The 16,794-nt window shown below is 39.7% G+C and overlaps 4 protein-coding genes across 4 annotated transcripts in view; all 4 read left to right on the forward strand.

The window, feature by feature from the left end:
- Positions 1-367: 367 nt before the first annotated feature.
- Positions 368-1,327, forward strand: LOC101633446 (taste receptor type 2 member 19-like). Its single transcript, XM_004693146.1, has one exon. It carries the CDS (start codon positions 368-370, stop codon positions 1,325-1,327), a length of 960 nt encoding a protein of 319 aa, XP_004693203.1.
- Positions 1,328-7,737: 6,410 nt separating this feature from the next.
- LOC101633668 (taste receptor type 2 member 31-like) lies at positions 7,738-8,616 on the forward strand. The gene has a single exon (XM_004693147.2). The coding sequence runs from the start codon at positions 7,738-7,740 to the stop codon at positions 8,614-8,616; it is 879 nt and encodes a 292-aa protein (XP_004693204.2).
- A 2,668-nt stretch (positions 8,617-11,284) lies between these two features.
- Positions 11,285-12,244, forward strand: LOC101622694 (taste receptor type 2 member 31-like). Its single transcript, XM_012732799.1, has one exon. The coding sequence runs from the start codon at positions 11,285-11,287 to the stop codon at positions 12,242-12,244; it is 960 nt and encodes a 319-aa protein (XP_012588253.1).
- A 2,547-nt stretch (positions 12,245-14,791) lies between these two features.
- LOC101633890 (taste receptor type 2 member 140-like) overlaps positions 14,792-16,794 on the forward strand; it is a 2,762-nt gene continuing 759 nt past the window's right edge. The window contains 3 exon segments of the mRNA XM_012732800.1: positions 14,792-14,825; positions 15,800-15,826; positions 16,407-16,752. Of these exon segments, the coding sequence (XP_012588254.1) occupies positions 14,792-14,825; positions 15,800-15,826; positions 16,407-16,752 (407 nt within the window).

The raw sequence follows: 16,794 nt of genomic DNA on the forward strand, positions 1-16,794 counted from the left end.
GGTTAAACAAGGGGAAAATGCAAAACAATGAAAGAGAATATGTCTTTATTTGCATGTTAGCAAATAAGAATTCAACTTTCACATCCCCATTAGCAGTAAATTATTCCAGCTTACAGCAAGGACAGAAATCACATGGTTAGGAATTGATTTAAGCTCTTTGGTGAATAACAGTGATTTTTTTTTTTAATAACATCATCAAACTCATCTATGAGCAGACTGGCACTTTCCTGTTTGAGACTGGGCAAAGAATTGAAAAGAAACAAGGACTTAACTGCATTTTCAGAAATTGCACATAGAATTTAAGAAGAGAATATTAAAAGATCACAATCAGTGATGTTAGACTTAGCTTTTTTTTTTTCTAGATAGGATGACCTTCTTACTGAACATTCATTTCATCCTAATAATGATAGTATTTATTGCAGGAAATTTGGCCAATGGCTTCATAGCTCTGGTGAACTGCATTGACTGGGTCAAGAGGCAAAGGTTCTCCTCAGCGGATGGAATTCTCACTGGTCTGGCGGTCTCCAGAATTGGTTTGATCTGGATAACATTAATAAATAGGTATGCAACTGTGTTTGTTTCAGCTTCCTATACTTTAGAAGTGAACGTTATTGTTAATCTTGCCTGGATAACTTGCAACCATCTTAGCACCTGGCTTGCTACATGCCTCAACATATTTTATTTGTTCAAGATAGCCAATTTCTCTAACCTTCTATTTTTTTATTTGAAGAGGAGAATTAAAAGAGTGGTTCTAGCAATACTGTTGGGGAGTTCGGTCTTTTGGATTATGCATGTTGCTGTGACGAGTGTAGAAGAAGATGTATGGACAAGTGAGTATGAAGGGAACACCACTGGGATGAGCACTGGGAAGGAAATGATACGCTTTTCCCACATGACTGTCGTTACAGTGGTGAACTTCATACCCTTCCTTATGTCCTTGGCATCTTTTCTGCTGTTAATCTTCTCTCTGTGGAAACACCTCAAGAAGATGCAACTCAGAGGCAAAGGGTCCCCAGACCCCAGCACCAAGGTCCACATCAGAGCCATGCAGACTATGGTCTCCTTTCTCCTGCTCTTCACCATTTTCGTCCTGGCTCTCATCATCTCCCTTTGGAGCTCAAACAAGCTCCAAAACAAACTATCCTTAGTGTTTTGTGAGAGTCTTTTAGTCCTGTATCCTTCAAGCCACTCATGTATCCTGATTTGGGGAAACCAGAAGCTAAAGCAGGTCTGTATGTCACTTCTGAGGCAGCTGAACTGCTGGCTGGAGGAAAGGAAGCAGGTGGGAGCTCCCGAGTCTTTGTGCAGAAAGCAAACTGGAGTCTAACACCTAGAGTCCTCCTGCTTCTTCTCATATGTATGTAGTGTGTAACTCCTGAAATGTATATAAAGCTTTTTCGCCTAAGCCTATCACAAAAATACATAGGTAGGTGTTTGTGAAAAACATAAGGTTAAGATTGATGTAGCATTAATTGACTTTTTTCCATATAGTAACTGAACGTTTCAAGTTATTCTAACAAATTCCCCAGGATTATGAAGTTATGTGTATTTCACAGACATATCGCATGTGTGCTTTCATTAAAGAATTTGTGATTTATATTTACAATATTATTAGCACATTCTGAAGACCCAAATCACCAACTCAGGAAACTCCTCCTTTGTATTGCGGTCAGTGCCTCACTTATTTAACATAGCGTGTTCAGACTGCCTGTTGGTTGGTCCTGAAAGTTATTCCTCAGTCACATGCTGAGAATGTTTGTTTGGGCAGATGTTACTTCATGATGAAAACTTACATCATGGCAATGAGAACTGTTATGAAAAAATACACACAAAACTCAGGAGTAACAAGCATATTTAGAGTCGATTCTATATCCTTGTACAATAATAAGCAGTGCTGAACAATAGCCAATTTAATGCAGTAGCTGAGGAGCTTAGAAAGGATCAAGGTCTACAATGAGGCTGAAGAAGAAAGAAAAATGACCATGAGCTCTTCTCAATGTCACTTCATATCCATACACAGTTAGAAAAGTTGTTTTGTCCAGTTTTCACATTAAAAAGATTTTCTGAAGTACGATCTGGTGTTAAGTTATTTTGTTTTGGGATGAGGAGGCTTGGAACCCGGAGCTCACACTGACCTGTAATGCGGGGATAATGACCGGATAATGCGGGGCTCTTCTGAGCAGTCAAGGTGGGACAACCACCCCATCACCTGCCTGAGAGAGGTTCTGCCCAGCTCTACCTTGCCGCGGGCCTCCTGGCTGCTGATGGGGCAGGGTTGCTGATAGGAGCAGCCCTGTCTGCTGCTGCTGGGAGCCTAGTTCCTCTCCCAGAAAAGGGCGAGGCTCCAAGAAAAAGTCAAGGCTGATGGGCTGACCATCTTGCAACAAGGGGAAGAGTGGGAGTGGTGAAGAGAGGAGGGAGACACGGTTGGGGAGGGGGTTGTATGTGGCTGGGTGATTGGTGGGAGGGCCACACATTTGGGGGAACCATGACTATGAACCACCATGTAAAATCAGTAAATAAATAAATATATTATTAAAATAATTATTTTTGCAAAAGTTATGGGTGATACAATACCATTACCACATATTAAAATGGTATCTATGATGACTGTGTAATACAAAGCATGTCTTCAATTTCTGTTTATTATAATTTTGTGGAACATAATGAAATGGAAAATATGTTGATATATTATTGATAGCAAGTTTTATAAAAAATTTATAGCTTTGTTCAGTGCTTTCATTTACATCAATATTAATTCTTAGTAATATGAAATTTTAATAGCTATATTTAAACATTAAGATTCACATCTGATTTCTCTCTTTTTAAAAGATTTATTTATTTATACATACAAGAGCTGGGGTGTAGGCTAGAAGTGTAGGGGGGCAGGCAGTAAGAGGATTCACCAGAGACAGAGTGGGGAGCAGAAAATGCAGCTTGGCAAAGTACATTGCTGAGGGGAGCAGCGGGCAGGTCAGGAGAGGTCTGCTGGGCCATGTGGGTCAGCTCCCTGGCTGGGGATGGAAATCTTGCTGCAGTGACCCAGGATAGCTTTGTAGTGCTGAGACTTAACCCCTTGCACCACCAAAGAGGTCCCTGTTGTCTTTGTTTTTAATCCATGTGATGTATGTTCATGTCCATCTTTCCTGCTGAGTTTCTGAACATAAAAGTCAACCCATGGAATAGTTGGGCAAAATGATATTCCAATGACAAAAGAAATGAATGGGTAAACTATATTAGGACTGGAAAACCAATAAAAACAACACCATTGACATAATCTGCAGGTGACTTAAGTTTCCCGGTTCTTCTTCACCACTTAAGAGTCAATAAGTAAATCTGTGGTTCTATGTTTCAATGATTATATTAATGGGTAAACAAAATGTTGTGACAAATAGTAAAGATTTCCTGAAGTAAATTGACTTAAACACATTGTAAATTTAATTTATTCTTTTAATAGTACCTTCTCTATTAATTTATCCAGGAAGTCAGGCTGTTCAACAATAATCTCAGCTTTAACATATGACTTCCAATGTTGCCTTGAGGTCATCTCCTTATAGACTCTCTGGAGGAAAAGGTAAATGGAAGAGTGTGCATAGGGAGATTTTTGGAATTGGCCTATAAATGGTGCAAATAATTTCCACTCACATGACATTGTTCTGATTCCCATTACATTGCCACAAACTGCCTATAAAGGAGTCTGAGTAATACAGTCTTTCTAGATAGAAGGGAGAACATGGAATTTGGCACACAGGATATTATTTAGCCATAAAAGAGGAATGCAATCTTGACATTAGCAAAAAAACACAGAATGATCACAAGGTCATTCTGTTATGTAAAATACATTAGACAGAAAAGATAAATACCACATGATCGCTCTTTTATGTGGAATCTAGAGCACTTAAAAAATAAACAGGGCCCTCCCTCGTGGCACAGCAAGTTAAAGCACAGCACTAAGAAGCTAAAACCACTCCAGCATGCGTTTGATCCTGCCCCAGAGGTGACCCACATGGCTGGCAGACCTCTCCTGGCCCGCCCGCTGCTCCCCATCAGCAGTGTACTTCATAGATCTGCCTGCTCTGCTCCCCACTCTGTCTCTGGTGAAGCCTCTCACTGCCCCTGCATCTCTGGCTTGTTCCTCAGCTCTATATGCAGAAATAAATAAATCTTAAAAAAAATTAAAAATCTCCTTAGCTGAATGGTAAGGAGGAGATCCAGACTCTCACATCTGCCCTCAGTCAGGACTCAGAAAGTAGCTGTGGGCGAAGCAATGACGTGAGGACTTGCTGGCCATAGACCAGTGGCCACAGCCGGGCCAGCTGAGGAAAAGGCCAGATGGAGAAAGCGAGCAGACTCAAGGGATCTGATGTCACGGCGGGGAGCTGAGGTGGGGGAGACTCAGGGGTAAAGGGCAAAAACTCCTCGAGCTGGAAAAAGAGCAGATCACGAGTTACCCAAACAGAACATTCCAGAAGCAGACGGAAGGACAGAAGCTGCCAGACCTAAGACAAAATCGCTGTGCTGTGTGTGTGCACTCTCTCCATCCGGGTGGGGTCCCCGCCCTTCCATCTCTGGGCACGCAGGGGCTTTAAAGAGTCCCAAAGTGTCTCTTGTGAAGGAAGAAAAGTCCTTCATTAGCCTTGGTGGCTAGTTGGAACTTGAAATTAGCTGAATATTTTCTCAGAAGAAACTTTGACATTAAAAAGCGATTTGGCAGAAAGGACAGTCACCTCTGATGGCGCTGCATGGCTCTGCCGCTCCAGCTCACACCCTTCACTCAGAGCGCGCTGGACAGGAAGACACTGGCCTCTGTACACAGCTGAGCTCAGGTGTGCATTGTGGACACGTCACCCCCTCAGCACCCACATCGACCTGTTAATCATAACTTTCAAAGTTTCCCTAGGGAGAAGTGCAGCCAAGTAATAAGCACTTAAGAAGAAAAAAGCAAGTAGTGCGTACAGCTCTGTAAAACATTTAGCCTGTTAAGGCCCTCCCTGGTGGCACAGCGGGTTAAAGCGCAGCACTAAGAAGCTAAAGCCGCTTCCGCATGAGTTCGATCCTCCGCCAGGGAGCTGACCCACAGGGCGCAGCACACCTCTCCTGTTTCCCTGCTGCTCCCCTCAGCAGTGTTCTTCAGTACATCTGCCTGTTCTGCTCCCCGTTCTTTCTCTGGTGAATCCTCTCACGGCCCCTGCATCTCCAGCCTGTACCCCAACTCTGTATGCACAAATAAGAAAAAAAATTAGCCTGTTTAACCCCATCAAAAAATGGGCAGTAGAGCTAAAAAGACACTTCTCCAAAGAGGAAATGCAGATGGCCAATAGGCATATGAAAAAATGTTCAACATCACTCGTAATAAGGGAGATGCAAATTAAAACCACAATGAGATACCACCTCACCCCAGTGACAATGGCACATCTTCAAAAAACTAGCAACAACAAATGTTGGCGAGGATGTGGTGAAAAAGGAACTCTCCTGCACTGCTGGTGGGAATGCAAACTAGTACAACCACTATGGAAAACTGTTTGGAGGTTCCTCAAACTGCTAAACATGGAGCTTCCCTATGACCCAGCAATCCCACTCCTAGGTATCTACCCAAAAGACACAAAAATACTGATTGAAAAAGATACTTGTACCCCCATGTTTATTGCTGCTTTATTTACAATTGGAAAAACATGGAAGCAGCCCAAATGCCCAAAAGTAGATGACTGGATTAGAAAGATGTGGTACATATATACAATGGAATATTACTCAGCAACCAAAAAAGGGAAACACATGTCTTTTGCAGCAACTTGGATGGAGCTGGAAAAGATCATGCTTAGTGAGATAAGCCAGAAAGAGAAAGAAAAATACCGGATGGTTTCACTCATAGCAGGAGTATAATGGACCATGTGGAAAATAACAAAAATAATGAACAACCATATACCAGAGACATTTTGTGGGGGTGGAGTGGGGAATGGGATCAAAAATGGGGTGGAGGGAGGGAAATGCAAGGGATTATGGTGATTGCACATGGGTGACTTGGTGATGGGAAACCCGCGGGGATTACAATTGAGATGGAAAAAAAATGTACAAAATGATGTAAAAATAAACTTTTGTAATAAAAAAAAAGTGCCTTCATTACAGTTATGGTTTCCATGGTTGTATGCTTATATCTAAACACATCAAGTTGTATACATTAAATATGTACAGCTTTTTGCATGTCAATTATACCTAAGTAAAACCTCAATAATGCAGTTTAAAAAAAAATTAGCCTGTTTAAAAAATTCTGAGAGGGTATATACTTCCCTATTCCACGTTCATAAAAAAGTATCCCTTTTTCTTGCAAGCTTTGTTGTTTTATCTCTTATATTATGGCTATAAAACAGAGCCTGGGACCAGAGACACGAAGCAGTCCTTGGGGTTTCTTTCTAGGTAATTGGCTGAGATCCCCTGTTGAAAACAAGTATATGGTAAAGACTGACACCGAAGAAGGCCAGGATAGAGGTAGATATGACCATCTATTAATCTCAAAAAGTACTCAAAATGATTACTTGAATAGAAAAAAGTAAAAATCAAATAATTATATGTGGATATATGCTTAAAATCTGACATGGAATCCACATGCATTATTGAAGTGCTCAAGGATTATTTAAAAAATCCCTGGATTTTTTAATGATCTATTAGTATTTAGATAATATACTAAAATAAAAGTTTTCATTAAAGTGTGGAACATGAGTTACAAACAATGGGTTGAGAAGTCTATGTAGGAGAAAGTGGAGATTTAATTAAACCTGGAACTCTCTCTAACACTGACTTTACACTAGGAAGTTATGCTATGTTAACTTCATTCATGCATCAGATATACATCTAGTTAGCCTGGAAAAAATAAAGTTAGGGCCTTCTTGGTGGCCTCGAGGTTAAATCTCAATGCTGTCACCTCTATGGATTGATTTTGATCCCCAGTCAGGGAAGTGACCCACATGGTGTGGCAGACCGTTCCTGTCTCACCTGCTGTCCCCGTCAGAAGTGTATTTCAATCTGCCTGTTTTGCTCCCCAATCTGTCTGACGAATCCTCCCACCACCCTCTGCCCCTGTGACTTTGGCTGACACCCTAGTTCTTCTACTAAATAAATAAATAAAGTTAGACATAAATATTCTTTTTTTGGCAAATAGCTTTTAGGGATTATTGACCTCACGAAATTCTTGAATGCTTTTCATGGAAAAGCATACTTCCTTCATTAACCTGACATTGAAAGCAAAAATTCAAAGTAATGGTAATCCTAGTTACGACCAAGAGAAATCTCTTAATTTTGAATTTCATTGTCTATTCTATGTACTGATTTTTAAATGTTACTAACAACGAAGATGATGAATGCAAATTACGGAGACGTTGAACAAGGAAAAATACTGCAAAAGAGTGTGTCTGAATTTGCATGTTAGCAAATGAGAATATAGCATTCAACTCAACTCAGCTCAACTCAACTAATCCAGCCAGACACACACAGTGTGTAACTTAGAATCTGTTTGAGTTAGAAGGAAAATTGCTGTTTTTTATAAAGACAAATCAATCTTGTATTGCATACTCTGTTGTTTTCTTGTTTCAGGTTGGTGACAGAACTTAAAGGAAATTAGAATTTAACACACATTTCAAAATCAGCCACATATAAACTTAAAGTCTAAAATCACTAGTATTGATTTAGATGTGGATTTTTTTTTTTTAAGACATGATAATGTTGAGGATTCTTTTCATCCTAGTAATGACCGGATTTGTTCTGGGAAATTTGGCCAATGGCTTCATAGTGCTGGTGAACTGCATTGACTGGGTCAAAAGACAGAAGTTCTCCTGGACGGACGGAATCCTAACTGGTTTGGCGGTCTCCAGAATTGGTTTGCTTTGGGTAATATTATTTTATTCTTATGCATCTGTGTATAATTCAGTTCTACTAATCTTAGGAATAAGAACTATTGTTAATATTATGTGGATAGTAAGCAACCATTTTAATAACTGGCTTGTTACAATGCTCAGCATATTATATTTGCTCAAGATAGCCAACTTCTCTAGTCATATTTTTCTTTATTTAAAGTGGAGAGTTAAAAGTGTACTTCTCACCATAATGTTAGGGAGTTTGCTCTTTCTGGTGACTCACTTTGCAATGGAAAGCGTGTGTGAGAATATGCTGACAAACACGTCTGAGGGAAACATGACTTGGAAGATCAAATTCAGAGCCGTCATCTGCCTGTCAAGTACGACTGTTTTCACTTTAGTCATTGCCATACCCTTTACCATGTCCCTGATATCTTTTCTGTTACTAATTTTCTCCCTGTGGAGACATCTCAAGAGGATGCAGCTTAGAGGTGAAGGGTCCCAAGACCTCAGCACCAAGATCCACCTCAGAGCTTTGCAAACCATCATCTCATTTCTCTTGATGTTTGCTCTTTTCTTCATGGCTCTCATCATCTCTGTTTGGAGCCCTAGTCACGTCCAGAGCAAACCCATCCATCTGTTATGCCTGGCTGCAGGAACTCTGAATCTTTTGATCCACTCACTTATCTTGATTTGGGGAAACCAGAAGCCAAAGCAGGCCTGTGTGTCATTCCTGAGGCAGCTGAGGTGCTGGCTGAAGAAAAGGAAATAGGTGGGAGCTCCAGAGACTTCATGCAGAAAACAAACTGGTAAAGTCTAACATCTTATAGTCCTACCGCTTCTTCTCATGTGTATATAATTGTGTAACTCCTGAAAGTGTATGTAGAAGTCTTTCGCCTAAGCTTGTCACAAAATCCGTATATGTATGTTTATGAAAAAATAAAGAAGATTGCAAGACTAACAAACCATTCACTATGATTTTCCAGATAAACAATCTAATGTCACAAAATGTTGTATGAAATCCCTTATGATTATGAAGTCATGTGAATATATATGTATATATATATATATATATATATATATGTATATATATATATATATATATATAAGTTAAGTTATCTTCTCATGGAAGACTCCTTGACTAATAATTTTGCATTTTAAAGACTGAAGCTTATCTCAGGATATCATTGCTATTTCCACTGTAGCTGGCACCATACGTAACACAGTATGTTTAGGTTTCATTGTTTGAACTACCAGTCTTTTGGATGGTCATGAAAGCCAATTCCAAATCACACATTGAGGATAGATGTCTGGGACAGATGCTCTTCCTTCCTGAGTTCTTATTTAGTAGTTTACAGAGACCAATGAATAGCATTGTTAGTAAAAAAGGCACACAATGAAATTTAAGAGTGACAAATCTATTAACAGCAAGATTTTATGTATGAATGCTAAGCAGTGCTGAAGAATTTTAGATCATAAAAAGAACTGAAGAACTGAGGAAAAGAGCAAGGTCTACAATTGGGATGAGGAGAAAGAGAAATGACTCAGTGACTTAGACAGTTAGGAAAGTCATTTCTTCCAGCTTTGAAATAAGAGAAGCTTATAGGAAGTGAGCTATGTCATCGAATTATTTGGTTTCCCCCAAACCACCTCTGGGTCTCTAAATTGCCATTCTCTCCCCTATCATGCCACCTAAGAATTACTTTAAATTTCAGATAAGAAAACTTAATTATGCCCTGTCTTTTAAAAGTGTTTATATTAGAACAGTAGAATATATGGTATATGATTCAACAACCTTTAGGCATATACAAATAAAGTGTTTTGCACAAGCTATGCCATTATGCCTTCTACAGGAAGGGCTTCTTTTGTTTTACAGTAGCCTTTGTCAATTTTCATGGAATGTTTCTAAGGGCCCTCCAATTGCAGGTCCCAGATGCCATGTTCTCCTCTTCTCTGGGATAGACAGAAATGCTGTTTCTCCCTCACAGATGTACAAGCTAATGTAACTGAAATCTCAGCATTGTCTTGCAGGGAGAAATTATGTACACACTTACAGGCCCATCTCAAGTAAGTCCATGCTCATGCATACACCCTTCTCCCCCAGCCATCCTTCTAAAATGGAGGTGACTCCATGACAACCTTGAAGACAATTGTTAAAAGTGTGTGGTTTTGATGATACCAATGCAGTGGAAAACTGCATAAAGAAGTTCCCCCAGAAACTGTTAAGAGCCAATTAAATATGTATTATGTTTGATTCACTATATATTAGTAACCACATTTTGGCTACTCAGTCTAATGCATTCTTGAAAATTGGAGTATGCAAATTTGTTTAGAGAGATTTGAATGATGAAGATATAAACCAGGATGTCCATGAAAAGCATAGATATTGTGCTTGGCTTCATTTTCTTTTTCTTTCTTTCTTTCTTTCGTTCTTTCTTTTTTAAAGATTTTATTTATTTATGCATACAGAAATGGGGTATAGGCCAGAGGTGAGTGTGGGGAGTGAGAGGTTCACCTGAGACAGAGTGGGAAGCAGAACAGGCAGGTTGACCAAGTACACTGCTGATGGGAGCAGCAGGCGGGTCAGGAGAGGCCTGCTAGCCACGTGGGTCACCTCCGGGGCGGTGATCGAACTCGCACTGCTCCTCTGGCCTATATGCCAGTTCTGTATGCATAAATAACTAAATCTTAAAAAATAAAGGGAGAAAATCATTTTGATCAACTCAGTGAACTAAATTCAGTGTCCTAGGAGTCAGTACTAACAAGACAGATCAAGCCTCTCTATACTTCTGGATGAGACAGATGATTAAAAAAAATTAGTAGTGGAAATGGTTTATAATGTTAAAAGTTCATAGCATTAAATATTGGTGTGGAATGTAAATTAAATTACCAAAAAGATTTCACATTTATTTTTATTGAAGAATTTGCAATTGATGAGATATCAACACACTCTATTTCTTCATTTTCTACAAGATTATAATAAAACAGAGCTTGAAGACATACCCTATAATTATTATACAGATATAATAGTTGCCAGAATCTATGCAGAATGGTCACTGAATAATGTAAACTGATGAGTACAAATTATGGAGAAGTTAAACAAAGGGGAAAGATGAAAAACAATATGTCCTTATTTGCATGCTAGCCAATGAGAATTCAACATTGCCATCAACATCCGTTATGGAATATCCCAGTCTATGGCAGAGACACAGTGTACGAATAGGATTCCATTGGGACTAGAAGGAAATATCAATATTTTTCATAAAGTCAACATTGATCCCATCTGTTGGTGTGCTTTCTTGTTTTCCTGCTTGACAGAAAATGAAAAGAAACAAGACTTTTATGCACATTCAGAGATCACCTGCACACAGAAGTTAAGGTCAGAATATTAAAGACTCCCAAGCAGTGATATTAACGTGGCTTGTTGCTTTTTTCCAGACATGCTGAGTTCACTCCTGAGCATTCTTTTCACCCTACTAGTAATAGGATTTATTGTAGGGAATTTTGCCAATGGCTTCATAGCGCTGGTGAACTGCGTTGACTGGGTCAAAAGACAGCAATTCTCCTTGTTGGATCAAATGCTCACTGCTCTGGCGGTCTCCAGAATTGGGTTGCTCTGGATAACATTAACGAGTTGGTATGGGATTGCACTGGATCCAGCTTTATATAGTTTTGAAGTCAGAATAATTGTTCATGTTCTCTGGACGGTAACCCATCATTTTAGCCTCTGGTTTGCTACTAGCCTCAGCATATTTTATTTGCTCAAGCTGGCCAACTTCTCTAGCCTTAAATTTCTTTACCTAAAATGGAGAGTGAAAAGGGTAATTCACATCATTTTGTTGGGGAGTTTTATGGTCTTGGTTTCTCATCTTGCACTGGTAAGCATCAGTGAAAATACGTTGGCAGAGGATTATGAAGGAAACACCACTTGGAACTCCCATTTGAGGCATGATGTATACCTTTCCAACCTCATTGTGTTCACCTTAGTAAATTTCATCCCTTTTACTCTGGCCCTGATAGCTCTGCTGTTGTTATCTTTTTCTCTGTGGAAGCATCATAGGAGGATGCAGCTCGGGGCCAGAGGCACCCAGGACCCCAGCACCAGGGTCCACGTCAGAGCCTTGCAGACCGTGGTCTCGTTCCTCTTGCCGTTTGCCTGTTACATCCTGTCTCTAGTCATCTCAGTTTGGAGTTCACCAAACTTACGGAATAAACACACCGGCTTGTTTTGTCAGTTTCTTGGAGTCCTGTATCCTTCAAGCCACTCATGTATCCTCATCTGGGGAAACAAGAAGCTAAAGCAGGCTTTCGTGTCATTTCCGAGGCAGCTGAGGTGCCGGCAGAAAGAAAGGAAGAGGGTGGGAGCTCTGGCATCTTCGTGCAGAAAACAAATTGGTTGAGTGTAGCACCTTATATTCCTACTGCTTCTTATAATATGTAGTATTTGAGTGACTCCTGAAAATGTATATAGAAGTCTTTTGCCTAAGCTCATCTAAAACCTACATATGTGTGTTTATGAAATCTGTGATTGTAAGATGTAGCAAAATAATATTACAAAATATTATTAGAAATTTCTCAGAATGATAAATCTATGTGTTCTTCACATATTGATTCTTTGTCATCATTTTTCAATACAATAATTTATTTAAGCTTATGCATTATATATTTTTTAGATTTATTTATGCTATCAGAATTGGAGTACAGGCCAGAGGTGCAGGGGCGGTGAGAGGATTCACCAGAGACAGTGGGGAGCAGAACAGGCAGATCGTCAAAGTACACTGCTGAGGGGAGCAGAGGGTGGGTCAGGAGAGGTCTGCTGTGCCATGTGGGTCACCTTCAGGGCGGGGGGTTGGGGGGGTTTGAACTCATGCTGAGGTGGCTTTAGCTTCTAAATGCTGTGCTTTAATCCGCTGCGCCACTAGGGAGGGCCACTGTTTATGCATTTTTTAAGAAATGAAAACAGATTTCGGAGAATCATCGCTATTTTTCATTGTAATTACACCACACATTTTGTAATATCGCATCTTTAATTTTTTTTTTAATTTATTTATTCATGCATACAGAACTGCAGTACAAGCCAGAGGTGCAGGGGCGGGGAGAGAATTCACCAGAGACAGAGTGGGAAGCAGAACAGGTAGACTGACCAAGTATACTGCTGAGGGGAGCAGCGGGTGCGTCATTCTAAATCATACATTGAGGGTGGATGTTCGAGAAAGATGATATTCCATCATGAGTTTTTACTTTATAGCTTAAAGCAGTAAGAAGTGATGTTAGGATGGTGTTGAGCAACTTCAATGTTCTGATTCAGTTAGGAAAGTCCTTGTCCAGTTTTTGAAGTCAGAAGATAGTCTTTGAAGTTAGAGCTGAGGTCAGATTATTCATTTTTCCTTTAACAACGAATTGCCAATCCTCTCGCCTAGCTTGCTAGTTAAAAATTCCTTTTAAACATCAGTAAAATGACTCAATTCTTCCCTATTTAAAAAGCTCAAGTTAAAAAAAAACTCAAGTAAATCAATGGTTAAGACATAAACAAGTTACAGAAAACATTTTTAAAAGTTCAATCTAACTTAAAAAGTATGTATATAATTCCATGACCTTTCGCATATATTTGCATGGTATTATTGTCAAATTAATAGGAATATCAAGATCTATTTATTATAATTTTGTTGGAAATGATGAGACGGAAAGCATGTTGACATGTTATGTTGACATAACAAATTTTATTCTAAGAAAGAAAAAGTGGAACAACTTAGTTTACATGTTTCTATTAGTTATTAATTTTATGAAATTTGTAACATCTAATCATTAAGAGAGAGCATCTTCACATTTCATTTTGTCATTTATTTTCATTTTATTTTTTAAAGAATTTATTTACTTAAGCATACAGGAACCAGGGTATAGGTTAGAGGTGCTGGAGGTGAGTGGATTCACCAGAGACAGAGCAGGGAGCAGAACAGACAGATTGATGAAATACACTGCTGAGGGGAGCAGCAGGCGAGACAGGAGAGGTCTGCTGCGCCATGTGGGTCTCCTCCCTGACCAGGGATCAAACTCATGCTGCAGTGGCTGCAGATAGCTTCATAGTGCTGAGCTTTAGTCCTCTGGGGCATCAGGGAGGTCCCTGTCATTTATTTTTAATCATGTTATCTCTTTCATTAGAATATTAGTCCATAATGTATAATCATGTCTGTCTTGCTAATGTTAATTCTCTAAATCATAAGACTGTCCATGGAATAGGGTCAAAATGACAAAATAATGGATGAATAAACTACACAAGGTCTGGGAAACCAATAAAAATGAAACCCATCACCAAGTCTGAGTTTGTATGGATTTTTGAATCTGTTTCTTCACAATTCAAGTGTCTCTAAACAAATCTTTCCACTCAAGATCAAGGACTGTATAGTGCATCAAGAAAATGCAAACACTAGTAGGTGCCAAAATGTGAAGATAGAAATATAATTTTCTCTTTCTTTTATTAAAGATTTATTTATAAATATAGAAATGGGGTATAGCCAGAGGTGCAGGGGTGGTGAGAAGCTTCACCAGAGACAGAGTGAGGAGCAGAACAAGCAGACTGACAAAGTACACTGCTGAGGGGAGCAGTGGGCTGGTTAGGAGAGAGCTGCTAAGCCATGTGGGTCACCTCCAGGGCGGGGATCAAACTAGCACTCAAGTGGACACGGCTTGGCTCAGCTTCACAGTGCAGCATTCCAACCCACTGCGCCACCAGAGAGAGCCCTAATTTTTATTTCAACAGTTCAAGTGTCTCTGAAGTTTCCTCTGTGCGGTTACCTGAGGAATCAGGCTGACCAAGCATACACACATTCCTGCATGGTTTCACTGACATGTGGAAGAGAAAGAAACACAGCAAATGGACAAATAAGCCAAAAACAAAGTCCTGGACTATCAAACAGTGCTCACGAGAGAAGGTGGACAGGGGAAGGGTGATGGCTACACTGGAGCCAATGGGTCAGTTGTCCGGTGAGGGCCGGGAGCTAGATGTGTGGGAAGAGCATCCTGTAGAGTCACAGCTGTTGATTCACAATGTCATACACATGAACACTATCCAATATTACACGTTATTTGAATTCAAATTGTTAAGTAATAAGGAGGAGCTCTCCTCGGGGTGTTGTCCTCCTGGAACCCCAGTTCTGCTCTTTTCCAAATGCCCTGGATGTTTTGGCAACAGCACCCAAGCCACCCAACCCCGTCTGCACTTTTCATCTTTCAGAGCTTCTCACTGTTACTCGGCAACCGATGCAGAGAATCTCCTGCCTACTCACTGGCAGGGTGTTCGTACTTCTGCTCTGGGGTCCATCCTTCACATCTCTTTCTTTATCACCTTTGAAATTTAGAACACATGCAAGCCCTTCTCTTTCTTTGGTAGCTGGTGCTGACTTTATTTCATTGGTCCCTTGCTTACTTTTTTTTTACCTAGTGAAGGAGAATGATTGTATGATATTGCTCACCCCCTCTCCCCATTTTGACCACTGTATGGATAGGGCTGTCTGCAGGGAGGGTCATGGAACAGATGTTTCTGGGGAAGTAGGTGAGGGTAGAATCTGAAGGTGCCTGTATTAATGGAGGAATGTGATAGAACTGGAAGAAGCACAGAAGGAGTATTCTTATTTTGTGGATGAATGCATTCAAACTCAGGGATTGTTTTATGGAACAATAGAGATTTCATCATTTTCTTTAGGTACAGAAAAAAAAATCCCAAATACTGAATATTTATATTAAAACTATGTAGAATAAATTTGAAGTATTTTAAAATAATGCCTTGACAACTCTCAGAGCATTAAGCATGAGATAGATGTATAATAACTGTCAGTGGAGAAATGAAAAACATTTATTATTGGAGTTCAAAGAATAGGAGATTTCTAACCAGCTAAACTTGGCTGCATGTGTATATGTTGTGCATGTGCACACACATAAAGTGATAAATTTATTTGCAGTACCCAGTATTCTAGGAATAATTGCTTCTACTTTATTAGAAAATTTGGATACTTTGCAGGAGAGCTTTTACATAATATATGACTAAGGTCCCTGTGCAGACACCTAGCTTTGAAGTGTTTAAAAGATTCTTGTTGCCTGTTACATTTGTTAGAATTTTGTAATATTACCTGTCCTGAACTCAAGTGGGCAGATTCAAATATTGAGAAAACAGAAGTGAGGGTCATGAAACTGCATATATGTTGATTTGCATGTTAGCAAATGGGAACCTAGCTTCCTTCACCAGCAGCTATAAAAGACTTCAGCTACAGGGGGCACACAGAATCTGCTGTGATTTCTAGGGTTCAGCTGAGTTGTCTAGGAAACTACAAAGATTTTCCTGCAGAAAGCCATAAATGCATCCATTAGCAAATCTTGATGGTTGCTGATTTGAGATGACAAACACAATTTTTTACAAGAGAGAAAACAGTTGTGTTTTCAAGCATCAGATATACAAGTATTTGAATGAATGAATAAGCCTTTAGCAGCTATAGTAGACTTTGGAGTATTCTCTTCCAGACAATGGTCAGTGTCTTAGACAGCACGCTTGTGGTCATTGTAAGTGCTGACTTGTCATTGGTAAGCTAGGAAACAGCTTCATAGCCCTGGTGAACTGCATCGACTGGGTCCAGACAAGAAAGATCTTTTTCATGGACAGATTTCTCATGGCTCTGGCAGTCTCCAGAATTGGTTTGCTCTGGGTAATGTTAATGAATTCGTATGTATCTATGTTTAATTTAGATTTTTTTATGACTCAAAAAATGTTAACGACAATTGTAATCTTCTGGACAGTGAGCAATCATTTCAGCCTCTGGTTTGCTACAAGCCTCAGCATCTTTTATTTTCTTAAGATAGCCAATTTTTCTGACTCTATTTTTCTCTATCTCAAGTGGAGAGTTAAAAAGGTGGTCTCCAGGCGAGAAAATAACAAGAATAATGAACAGCCATATACCAGAGA

Source organism: Condylura cristata, unplaced genomic scaffold (assembly GCF_000260355.1).
Source record: "Condylura cristata isolate star-nosed mole 26May11 unplaced genomic scaffold, ConCri1.0 scaffold00036, whole genome shotgun sequence".
Classification (NCBI taxonomy): Eukaryota; Metazoa; Chordata; class Mammalia; order Eulipotyphla; family Talpidae; genus Condylura; species Condylura cristata.